The following is a 13,506-nucleotide window of genomic DNA, read 5'->3' as shown; positions in this document are numbered from 1 at the left end:
CACCTATGCCGCATCAGGGCAAGAACTCGTGCGTTGGGCGTTCTCTATGTCCGCCACCCAGCGTCGACTAACAATGGGGTCCTTGACCCTGAAAAACTTCGGCGCCCTGCACGCCTTGAACTCCCGGAACGAGGGAGTTCGGGCCCCGATCTGGTCCGCAGTAATCTCGGCTCTAACTGATCTGAGCCTCTCCTCCATAATATCCATCATACCCTCCTTCTGATGGGTTTTACATACTACAACATCGTATGGTGCACATACAACCCTAAATACCTTGGATCTATGTTTTCACTAATTATACATGCAATGATGTTTCCAAGGTATTAAGCCTATAACTAGCATGCAATTGTCATATACCATACAAGATAATAGTTAGGGTAACATACCTTTGTTGTAGCTTGAAGTCTTGATGTATTTGGCCTTAAGAGCTTAGCCCCAATAGTGTGGAAGCCTCAAATGAAGTCACAACACATCATGGACAAAGGTGGAACTTAAGAGAGAATTCCATGCACCCAAAAACACCCATGAACTCCAAGAACATCATCTTAGCGTTTTTTAGGTTAAGAACATGTATTTATATGTTGGATTTCAAGAGTCATGGGTATAACCCAAAACCATATCCATGGGTGTTATGATCCATGGTTCATGTGGCCTAACTCTTTATGTATCCATACATAAACTTCGTCCAACATGGATCATAAGCCCAACACATATAAATATAACTAATTACCATAATTAGTCCCCATAGATTTAATTAGTCTCTTTTGATCACTAAATTAATTCCAAATTAATTCTTGATCAATACTAATTAAACCATATGATTTCATATTAATATATTAGAACTTATAATATATTAATTAAATCATATATAACCTTCTCTCAAGAATCCATCCTAACAGATTGTCCTGATGATATGCAACCTAAATGGACCATGCTACTCTCGGGTCAAGTACATACCAATAATAGTTATGGGCTTAGACATCTAATCCAACAGTCTCCCACTTGGATAAGTCTAAAACTATTATTGCAAGTACGACTCCAAAACCCGACTAGCAATCGTAGCTCTTAAAAGCCGTTGTTGAACTCTGAACTAGTCAATGACATGTCCATTAGATAAGAGATCATATATTCCTCCATTCTAGACATTATATGGACTGAGACATGGATTATAATCATTCTCTCTGTCCATATGCTGTTTCCTGATTTCCGATTTATGACGACCGACTAATTGAACAAATCAAAATAGTCCAGGCCCGGCCGAGCACTTACGTTTGTCATCACTAAATCATCGAGGGGCCCACATATATCGCTTTTATCCACATGGGGTAAAAGGAACGGATAAACTTCGACTCATATGCTTTTACTAACTACTTGTTGAATCATACACAAAGGCACATTTAATAACATCAAGTTACTAATGCGTTTTCGTACAATCAATGTACAACCAACTCATAGTCAACAACTCATATCTCTAGGTAAAAGGCACATTTAAACTTTTAATATTACAATAGTATAAGGGTTGAGTTTTAAACTTATAAAATTCTAGGGTTTGGAATTAAAGTATTCATAAGTGTGACTTTACAAATTCCAAAACTTGAGGACAAGTTTTGAAACTCTTCAAAAATTTTCCTTTCCATAACTTATGAATTTAATGACTTTTAAAAGTGAGACTTTTCATTTTCCATAACTTGAGGACAAGTTATGGGATTCACTAAAGGCATTTAGATCAAAATTTTAATTAACAAAATAATCAAATAATTTATCTATGATCTAGTTAAACTCATAAGTCAAGATAATTCATATCAACAATTTGCAAGAAATTAGTCTAGTCATATAAACTAATACAAATCTTGAAATTTTGACAATTATCCTTTAATTGGATGAGCATGATCACTACCATATCAAGAAAACAGATTTTATGTTTCAAAAAACAGTTTGTGGTAATGATCCTAATCCAATTCTGGCCAAAAACTCGAAATTCTACAACCAGAGCCATCACCTCGACGAGTGCATGATCCTGACTCGTCGAGTTGCCTTTTTACTGAGTGGACTCGTCGAGTCAGCCAGTGGACTCGGCGAGTTCATCAGTCAGAGGCCAGAAAATCGATTTTGTCAACTTTGAAAATTAATAAGCATCAAGTATAACAGAAAACAATCCTAGGCTCTGATACCACTGAAGGGTTTTGAGCACTCTAACAACCTAATGGTGCACATACAACCCTAGATGCTTTGGATCTATGTTCTCTAATTATACATGAAATTTGATTTTCCAAAGCACATATCCTAACTAGCATACAATTTGGCAATTGAACAATATAACTAGTTAGATAACTTACCTCTTAGTAGGACTTGTAGTTTTTGGCCTTCAAAAGCTTTAGCGCCTCAAATGTGACGCCTCTAATGTGTCACAAACACCAAGTGCAAAAAGGAGGCTTGAGATAATAAGTTACTTAGCACAAAATCGGTTCACACTCTCCAAGAATGTATTGGCAACCAATTTTAGCTCTAGGGAGTTCCTTTTTTAGTGTGACAAGTGCTAGGGTTACATCCATGCAAACCCTAATGCACCATGACCCTTCATATTACTTAGGCTCCATGGGTTAAACCTCCATGGACTATCCATGTTGGTTTAGCCCATCCTAATTAACCATGGATCATTGGCCCACACTATAAGAATCATTGATTTACCAAATCAGTCCCCGTATATTTAATTAGTCTCTTTTGATCACTAAATTAATTCTCGATCAATACTAATTAAATAATATGATTTCACATTAATATATTATACTTGTAATATATTAACAAATCACAAATAACCTTATTCTCAAAAGTCCATCCTATCAAATTGCATTGGTGAAGGCAACCCAAAAGGACCATGCTACTCTCGGGTCAAGTACATACCAATTATATTTATAGGCTTAGACACCTAATCCAACATATACATCAACTAGTGTACCACATATCACAAAATGGGCCGGTCTTGGTGCCTTAGACCCATTGGTATGGTGAGGAGACTTACCTCTCGTGAATGTCGAACTGACAAGATAAGATCTGATAAGTCCAACGCACAGCTTCAACTCAACTGCCTATAATCATCATGTGATTAACTTGTCACAATCCCGAAATACAATAAATACCCTCAAAGTCAACTCTGGTCAACCCTGGTCAAAGTCAAAGTCAACAGTCAAGGTCAACAGTCCATGTTGACCCCAACTCGTCGAGTGCATCCAGCAACTCGCCGAGTTACTTAAGTAACCCATCAACTCGTCGAGTTCTTTAATGTCCAGAAGTCCGAAAACTTATGCAGACCGAAAACTCTAATCCTTCACCAAAATCACTCTGAATCTCGAAAACGGGTAAACCCTACCCGACTCGTCGAGTTGGCTAAGGGACTCGACGAGTTCCTTCAGTCCTTTTTGTGTTCAGACATTTTTAAGCTACCCCAAAGCTCCAGATTGCAGATCTAGCCTCCTAAGGCATGGTTTCCACGTAAAGTTGCAAACTTTACGTGCATGCAAGCTCTTAATGCCAAAACCAAGCTAAGGGAGGGGTTTAAACCAAAGAGAAGGGTCAAAGCTTAATGCTTTCTGTAACTTTATAACTCTAACGACTTAAAGGATTCCAGATCTGAAGTTGCAACTCCAGATCTTACCCAACACCCGAAAAGCTTTACAAATATACTAAAAATGGCCTAAAACCCAAGAAAAAGGGGATCTAATGCTAGAATGGTCAAGGTAACAACTTTTTACCTTCAAATGGATGCCCAAACGTTGTAGATGCTGGATCTACAATCTCCTTCCTATTCCAAGCTTCTCACCCTTCACACTCCTTTAACAAAATTCACCAAACGCACCCTTTTAGTCTCACAAGCACAAGGAAGCAACAAGAACGACTAGGGTTTCTTCTCTGGGTAATGAAGTGGTAAGGGAGGCCACAAGAGGCGTATTAAGTTCTTTATATATGGTTTTCCTTTACAACGCCTACTCGTCGAGTCGGGGCCTTCCGACTCGTCGAGTAGGATCTAAATCTCGCGTCCTCATAATAACCTCTACTCGACGAGTTGGAGCTCCCAACTCGTCGAGTCCCAGCATAAACCCTAAAACATAGAAAAATAAATAATACCTGGAACAAGTGTTACATTTGGTTACATGTTGATTGAGTTACGGGTCCTGAAACATAGGGTATCAAAGCGGAATTTATGTTGATTGAGTTACGGGTCCTAAAACATAGGGTATCAAAGCTGAATTTATGTTATTTCAGCATTGAATTTACTGTTTGTGCTTTATTTTAGACTATATTAACACCTTATTTCTTTATATATTGGGTTAAATTTTGTCGGTTGATTTGGTATTATTCTAATCATTTGGCCTCAAATCATTAACTAGTTGTACCAACTGCATAAGAACATGTGTCGATTCCAACCGGGTATTAAACCAAAAACTGGCACCGACACTGAAATTGGTATAGTCTAACAACTCCAGTTATCGGTCCTCATTATTAGTCTAAATCGGTTTCGGTTCCAAATCGGGTTTGACCTGGTTCAAATTTGTTGCTCATCCTAGTTCCAACTAAGCATCATTGGCTTCGCCAACCTTTATCTAACCAACTACCTAATACCATACAAGCTCATCAAACAACGAGGACGGTCATAGAAAGATCAAAACCATTTCTCTAGTGATATGAGTAAACTATTGTAGAAAGGGTTAATGACTTATAAGGGTGACATAGTTTAGGTTTTGTTTAAATTTGGCCCCTCATGTTTTTTGTCCATATTAATCCATTGAACTTGTTTCGACTGTTCACATTACACCCTTATGATAGACACCTGAAAAGATGATTCTACTCTAGAGCAACAACCAAACAAGGAACAGGCAAGAAAGCCGAGATCAGGAGTCGTCGGTCTATCCTACGTGACTACATACAATCCTTATGACACTCCTCTACTAAATGATAACCAAAACTAATGGGACGACATTGGTGTCTTTGAACCACGGGTACAATGAGGCAAAACTCACCTGAATCGAAGAACCTTGAAACACTGCGATACCCACCATTCTGCACTGCTTGCTCTTGCAAATCCACTAACACCAGAACCAGATAAAATCTTAATTAATAGTCCAAAATCATCAAGTTTGACCCAAAGTCAAACCTGGTAAAAAACTCAACGGTCAACAGAAATCAACAAAAGTCAAAGTCCATAACAGCTGAGTATGCCCAATGTACTCAACTTACGCCCAACGTACACGATCTCAGCCTAGTACGCTAAGCGTACTCCTAGGTACGCCCCACGTACACGAGCTGGTTCCATTACTCCCATTAAGCACTTTATCCTTTAAGGCCTTTTGTCCAAAGCTCAGATATAGACTCAAAACATCGACTTAAGTCATAAAGTTTCCACCTTTATGACTTTCCATGGCTCTAAAAGGTACAAAAGCTAAAACCCTAAATTATTTATCCGTTAAGGCATCTTAACTCTTGCATGGAAGGAATAGAAGGACCAAGATCACATTTTAATGGTTCCTAATAGCTCCATAATGGATAAAGTTTCCAACTTTATCCATTAGAATGGTCCAAACAACCAAGATCTAGTCTTTTAAGTTTCAAAGGGACCAAAAGTGCATATTTATTACTTAATCCATTAAGTTTAAGTTTCCAACCTTTAGATTTGAATCAAAATGATGTTTACATGGATAAAATTTCCAACTTTATCTATAACATGATCACAAACTTTCAAGATCTAAACTTTATATACTAAAGTGACCAAAAGCTCATAACATCCAAAACTAACTAGATCTACCAAATGCCTCATCAAGATTCAAGATGTATACCACCCGAAGAAAGATCAAGGTGAACAAGGTCTGGCTCTACAAGCTTCAATGCAACCAAAACTTCTTCAATGAGCTCCTTCTCCTCCAAGATGCACCAAGAACAATCCAAAGCACTCAAAAACTCAAGGATCTCATAAACGGGGCTCGGGTTTCGATATTAGGGTTAGAGAGGGTGGAGGCTGGAAGAAATAAGGCTTATGACTTTCCCCTTTCTACCATTCAGCCTAATACATAATTCAAGGGTTAAATCTCTTAACCATCATTAAATCATTTTACAAGGACTAAAATTTACCTCCATAAGGCCCAAAACCTTTACACAATCGACTTCTGACCCACGACCCTTAAATAAGAAACGATAGGAAACATGATGTTATAATATCCGTTATCACTAGCTTAGAGAAACAATCAAGGGAGGAGAACTGAAGTTGTCAAAGATCAACACAAATGACAATCTTGTAGACAAGGTGACCAAGGTGGTTATATAAGAAAAACACAAACCATGTGCTGATATAGTTGGACTGAAGATTGTTTGACAGAGACTGGAGGGGGGAATATTTGTTGTGTTCTAACCTCCCAAGACATAACACCCCCCATTTATTGACAAAAGAGAAGCTAACATGACATTTTTTTTTCTATCCTGTGATGAACACATTAATAATTGAATGTTGGAGAAATGGTGACTGTCGTGACTATAAATAGAGGCTTTATCATTAGTTGTAAGACATCTCAAACACAAAGTGTTAGATAATATAACATTAGAGTGAGAGTGTTAGAAAAAAAAGACAAATGATTGATTTTTGTAATAATCGAATGTCAGAGTTCTCATCCGTAATTCTATTATTGTGTTTAATTTAAGAGTTTTGCAATCTCAACCGTCACGACTTAATGACTTAATCTGAATATGATACTTTATTTTAAGATTTGCTTATTTATATATTATACAACTATAGATATAGATGATAGATGATGTATTAACCTTTAAATATAATAATTGTTTGAATACTTTAAGCAAATAACTTTTTTGACCTTGATGAGTTTTTAATATTAATGAGACAACCCATCTAAATAGTTGTTTTGTAAAAGGTCTTAATTTTTCTTTTAATGAATCGACCATACAACAAATTTAATTAAAAAAGTACATTATTATAACATTTTTATACCAAGTAAATATGCATAAAAATACACCAAATTCCGACGTATCCAGAGTTCATTTCGTTATTGATAACCACAAAATCACTCTCTTATTTAAAAAAATAAAAAAATAAAAAAAATAGGATTTGCACACGAGTGACTAACAAGTGTGGGCAAAAAAATATCTAAGTCATCAAAAAAATATCTTTTCTAACCATGGTTACTTTCTTACTAACTATAGTCACGGATACAAAACCATGGTTAAGCTAAACAGGAACGGCGAGGAGCGCACTGCGCACTCGGAGCAACCTAACAAACCCTAGTCTCTCATCCAAATCGTGCCTATATAATGACCCCATTATCCCCTCTTTCTACATCATCCTCATTTCCCCTTTCAAAGCTTCAATCTTTTTTCTCTATTTTCAATTTATTCAGCTCGAAATGGCTTCTGCTGATGTCGAGTACAGATGCTTCGTCGGTGGGCTTGCATGGGCCACCTCCGACCGATCACTTGAAGACGCGTTTTCTCAGTACGGCGAGATCGTCGATTCGAAGGTCCGTTTGTAGCAGAGACGTGATTTGGATCCATGGCGATTCGGTTTTGTTTGACAAATCACTGTTCTGTTACTGTTACTGTTACTTTACTATGGTTTCTTGATCTGTTACTGTTTCTCTGTTACTTTTTCTGATTACTAATACGGTACGTTCATCCTCTTGAGGTGACGATCGACTGGTTTTAACGTTTTATGTTTCGTTTTGTTTCTATTTTTCGTAATGCATCGCAATTGTTTGATTATTGATTTGTTTTTGGTTTGCGATTTGTGCAGATCATTAACGATCGTGAGACTGGAAGATCCAGGGGATTTGGTTTCGTAACATTCAAGGAGGAGCAATCCTTGAGAGACGCCATTGAGGGGATGAATGGTCAGAGCCTTGACGGACGTAACATTACAGTTAACGAGGCCCAATCACGTAGCGGTGGTGGCGGTGGAGGTGGTGGTCGACGTGAAGGAGGAGGTGGATATGGAGGTGGTCGTCGTGAAGGCGGTGGTGGAGGATATGGAGGTGGTGGTGGAGGATATGGTGGTGGTGGCCGTGACCGTGGATACGGTGGCGGTGACGGTGGATCTCGTTACTCCAGGGGTGGTGGTGAATCTGAAGGAAACTGGAGGAATTAGATTGGCAAACATTTAGGTTTTAGTTGATCAGAACCTTGTTTATCGTTCTATCTCTTTCTATGGCTGTTTGTTGACGATTGTCATTTGATATCGTTTTCTTCGTTTTTGATTATCCCGTGATTAATGTGGTTCTGGTGTTATTGATCTATGCGAAATTTTATAATGGAATTGGATCGGTTTCAGCAATTGCTATATGAGTTTTGTTTAATTCATTTTTGACGATTCGAATTTTTGAGTAATATAGATTAAGAAACAGTTAAATATTTTCTGTATTGGGATATAACTTAAAAAATACAAACTCAACTTTATTTATATATAACCCGATTTATATAATAAATAAGCATATGTTAAAAGAAAGATAACAAAAATTTAAATAATTATTAGACCGTATATAACTATATATATATATATATATATATATATATGCTTTTTGGAGTAGGGTCATATTAAAATGATTTCTTTTCCCGTATGTTACGGTAGGTACTTTATGTATTTTAATGGTAGTAGATTATGATTATAAAGATGATAGAATCCAATGTTACTAAGAACCAATGATCACCATTGTTTGCAATATTTTTTTAAGAAAAACATATTATTCGTAAAGAGTTTTATTCAAGATCAACTAAGCTATATCCTCATGGGTGAGATGATATGCTTTCACTAATGAGCTATACCTCATGTGGGATACACTCATAAACTAAAAATGTTTGGCCTCTAAAATACACCATTTTATTAAAACTCACTATTTTTGTGTTTTACCACTGGAGCTTACATTACATTAGTTTTATGCAGAATTTTTTTTTTGATTTTGATTTTTTTTTAAAATATTTTTTTGAACAATCATTTGGAAAAATCACATAATCTTTCAATTTCTATTAAAATAATTTTTTTTTTGTTAATTTGTGCAAAATGTTAAATAATAAAAACTTTTCTGTTAATTTTATTACATCTACTTAAAGCCATTAGTTAAATATGAATAGTGGATTTATTGAAGATCAAAAAATTAATAATGGTATAATTTCTTCAGGGTCCATAGTTTACAATTAGCATGTGCAACAAGCCTTTTAAAACTTTTCAGGTTCCAAGGGGGCAAACGAAGTCTCACAAGGGTTTTCAAGTGACACACCACAAAGTTCATAGATTACCTCGTTACTTAAATTAGCATGTGCAACAAGCCTTTTAAAACTCTTTAGGGTCCATAGTTTACAATTAGCATGTTCAACAAGCCTTTTAAAACTCTTCAGGTTCCAAGGGGGCAAACGAAGTCTCACAAGGGTTTTCAAGTAACACGCCACAAACTAGCTAGATCTAACAAATGCATCATCAAGATTCAAGCTTTTTATCTCTAGAAGGAAGATCAAGGTAAACAAAGTCTGGATCTACAAGCTCCAATGCAACCAACACTTCTCCAATGAGATCATTCTTCTCCAAGATGCACCAAAAACACTCCAAAGCACTCAAGAACACCTTCTTTTGCTCACAACTAGGGTTGAGGTTTCAAGTGAGGGTGTTGGAGAGGTGGGTCGTCAGAGTGTCAGACGTCATGGACCCTGAACAAATGTTTAGATAACGCTTCTCACGAGGTAATCTATGAACTTTGTGACGTGTTACTTGAAAACCCTTGTGAGACTTCGTTTGCCCCCTTGGAACTTGAAGAGTTTTAAAAGGCTTGTTGCACATGCTAATTGTAAACTATGGACCCTGAAGAGTTTTAAAAGGCTTGTTGCACATGCTAATTTAAGTAACGAGGTAATCTATGAACTTTGTGGCGTGTTACTTGAAAACCCTTGTGAGACTTCGTTTGCCCCCTTGGAACCTGAAGAGTTTTAAAAGGCTTGTTGCACATGCTAATTGTAAACTATGGACCCTGAAGAAATTATACTATTATTATTTTTTTGTTCTTGTATTCAAACATCAAAGTTGTGTGTATGGGGGTTGGGGGATTTTAAAGCATGAAAATATGGAAAATCGAAGAATTAACTAAAAACGGAAAATTGAGAGTTTTTTTTTTTTTTTTTTTAAAATAAATTAAATAGGCCATGACGTCTGACACTCTGACGACCCACCTCTCCAACACCCTCACTTGAAACCCCAACCCTAGTTGTGAGCAAAAGAAGGTGTTCTTGAGTGCTTTGGAGTGTTTTTGGTGCATCTTGGAGAAGAAGGATCTCATTGGAGAAGTGTTGGTTGCATTGGAGCTTGTAGATCCAGACTTTGTTTACCTTGATCTTCCTTCTAGAGATAAAAAGCTTGAATCTTGATGATGCATTTGTTAGATCTAGCTAGTTTTGGGTGTTATGAGCTTTTGATCACTTTAGTGCATAAAGTTTAGATCTTGAAAGTTTGTGACCTTGTTATGGATAAAGTTGGAAACTTTAGCCATCTAAACATAATATTGATTCAGATCTAAAGGTTGGAGACTTGGACTTAATCGATTAAGTTGAAAAAGATGCCCTTTTGGTCACTTTGAAACTTAAAGACTAGATCTTGGTTGTTTAGACCATTAGGAACCATAAAAATGTGACCTTGGTTCCTAGTTTTCCTCCATGCATGGTCTTGGATGTCTTAATGGGTTAAGAAATTAGGGTTTTTGGATGTTGAAGACTTAATAGCCATACAAGACCATAAAGTCGGAAACTTTATGGTTAAGGTTATCATTTAAGGGTTAGATTTAGATTTTGGACGAACGAGCTTAAATGATTAAGCTTTTAATGGATTGGGAGGATGGCAGTTGCGTACGCTAGGTGTACCAAAGGGTACGTTGCACATACATGGTCATCCCCTCGACTTTTGGTCAAGGTGTAGTACGCCCCGCGTACGTGTTGAGTATGCCCAACGTACTCAACGGAGTTGACCCGGTCGACTCGGTTGACTTTTGACTTTGACCTTGACCAAGTTTGACTTAAGGGCATTTTGGGTAATTTGATTTATAGTTTGAGATTTGGGTTCTTGTTAGTTGTATAGGCGACCGGTAGAGATAGCTTTTAGAGCAGTGAACAATGCAACTATTCTTTCAGACTGTGAGGTGAGTTTTCTCACTATATCCGTGGGTTGAAGGCACCAATGCTTGCCCATTACTTTGTTATGTAGAATGCTAGTTGTCTCTGTGATACTTGCATGAAAGACCAAGATTTGGCCCCTGGCAAATATATATAAGACCGAGATTTGGCCCTCGACATTGCAAGGAAAGACCATGGGGGTAGCCCATGACACTTGTATGTAAGACCAGGATTTGGCCCTCAACATTGCAAGGAAAGACCATGAGGGTAGCCCTAGGCACTTGTATGTTATGACATGTGGTATTTTGGGGAACTCACTAAACTTTGTGCTTACGGTTTCATATTTATGATTTCAGGTACTTTCGGTTCGAAGGGGAAGGGCCCGACGTGACTGCACAGTATCCCCAAGAGTTTTTTGCTTTGGTAATTAATGATATTACTCTGATGTTTAAATAATGTATTCACTTTGATCGGTTTTGGAACAACTCGTTGTATGTTTTATTGTTTAAAAAATGAAAATTTTACCTTGGATTTTCAGGACGTTACAAGTTGGTATCAGAGATAGGGCACGGGTCGATATGTTCGACAGGGACGTCGAACCCTATAATAGGGGGTGAAGGTGGGTTACACCTGATCCCACATCGGCTTTGAAGGAGAACGAAACATTTCCTTATAAGGGGTGTGGATACCTTCCTTGTCACAACGTGTTTTAAAGTCGTGAGGGTTGCAGATCCCATAAGAACTCGACAGTCAAGCGTGCTCGAGCGGTAGCAATTCAGGGATGGGTGAACCCCTATGAAGTTTTCGTGTCGGAATCTACTGATCAAGGGAATGCAACCACTTCCCAAGAAGAAGCTTGGGATACTGACGTTTTAGTGTATCAATAAGAAGAAGATGCCATGAATCTCACTGCAACATGTGAAAATCGCCACAATAAGATTGACGAATGGATTTTAGATATTGGTTGTTCGAATCAAAGCTTCCAAATCTGGTCACATCCAAGGCAACAAGGTAGTAGTTATAGCTGAAAATTTGAAACTTTCGATAAATGTGTTGATCAATAGTGGACGGTTGTATTGACATTTTTCTATACTGATTTTATGGATTGGAGTGAGATTACTCATGGAATGTATTACTCATATTTCTTTGATTTTAATATAGTACGTTTGTGTTTAGATTACATTACATATGTATTTGTCAAATTTAAAATAATGAATATAATAGTTTTCTTTTTCAATCATGTATATAGGTATATATAAGATCCCATTTGAACGTTTGATAAGTACATAATAATAATAATATGTTAAAGTTTAAATGATAATAAAACTGAAAAACAAAGATGAGTAATACGATAGTTTCATAGATAGAAAGAGTATACAAAATATGACTCTCAAGAACAAAGGCATAAGAGACATTTCCCAACCACTCTCTCTGTCTATAGGGTTATAATTTTTGTGCACATTAATAAGTGACAAATTCCATATCTATTTATAAGAGATAAAGGAATCTTATAAAACATAAGGGAAATATTTTAGTATAACAATAACTTATCATTTTAGAGCATTTCCTGCTCCAACAATCTTCTACTAAATGATTAGAAATGATGAGAGATACAAATACAACGATACAAGGCTATAATACATAATATCTAAGTAGTAGGTGTGGTACTAAAATGATACAAAATGAGAAACAAATACTAAAATATTTATGAAAATATGAAGTGTTTGTGATATTTGAACATGGGCAATGAAATATTTAATCATCAAAGGTTTTCCGCTTCAAAGGTACCATCTGAGGCAGAAATAAGATCCAATATACAAGTTGATCAGTGCCCAATCATAAAATCATATCCGGATGCTCAAAAATTTCTCCCATATTTTTGATTGATAATACATTAAGATAAAAAGAACAGGCTAAAGAATGTCAGATAATAGAAGCTTCACATGATTTCCTTGATGTGTGAAGGGTCTCAATAAAACATGATAAAGAAAGTAAAATAAATAGTTTAAATTCATCTATAGTATAGTTGAATATGATGTTATGCTTTCCGAAAAAATACACAAAATACTAACAAAACTCTATTGAAATATATATGTTATATTGAAAAGTTCCTAATATACCCACACTATTGATCCTAGACTTCTAAAGATGTCTTCTATTGAGGAAAGTTCGGTGGTCTGAGACACTTGGTTAATCAACTATTGTTCCGAAACTACTGGTCTTAGACCTATTGTCACACCCCCAAACCAAGGATGGCGGAAATGTCCGGGGGTGGAGGACTTCATGTATAGTATCATAACAACAATTGTAATAGTAATTCAAGCAAACACAACCAACATATATATAATTGAAAAAGTTACATCATTGTAT

General features: G+C 36.6%; 1 protein-coding gene across 1 annotated transcript; it reads left to right on the top strand.

Moving 5' to 3' along the window:
* The first annotated feature begins 7,319 nt into the window (after window positions 1–7,319).
* LOC145124486 (glycine-rich RNA-binding protein GRP1A-like) lies at window positions 7,320–8,323 on the top strand. Its single transcript, XM_079059850.1, has 2 exons — window positions 7,320–7,514; window positions 7,787–8,323. The coding sequence occupies exons 1-2, from the start codon at window positions 7,401–7,403 to the stop codon at window positions 8,135–8,137; spliced, it is 465 nt and encodes a 154-aa protein (XP_078915976.1). The 5' UTR covers window positions 7,320–7,400; the 3' UTR covers window positions 8,138–8,323.
* Window positions 8,324–13,506: the final 5,183 nt, after the last annotated feature.

This window comes from Lactuca virosa, chromosome 7 (genome assembly GCF_052849685.1).
Source record: "Lactuca virosa cultivar CGN04683 chromosome 7, Lactuca_virosa_CGN04683_v6, whole genome shotgun sequence".
Classification (NCBI taxonomy): domain Eukaryota; kingdom Viridiplantae; phylum Streptophyta; class Magnoliopsida; order Asterales; family Asteraceae; genus Lactuca; species Lactuca virosa.
Note: the sequence above shows the minus strand (reverse complement) of the source record. Positions and strands in the feature narration are given on the sequence as shown.

Excerpts from the sequence above, each read along its gene's own strand:
- LOC145124486 (XM_079059850.1), top strand. The coding sequence starts at position 7,401 with ATGGCTTCTGCTGATGTCGAGTACAGATGCTTCGTCGGTGGGCTTGCA. Across the intron at positions 7,515-7,786 it reads GCGAGATCGTCGATTCGAAG|ATCATTAACGATCGTGAGAC; the intron begins GTCCGTTTGTAG and ends CGATTTGTGCAG.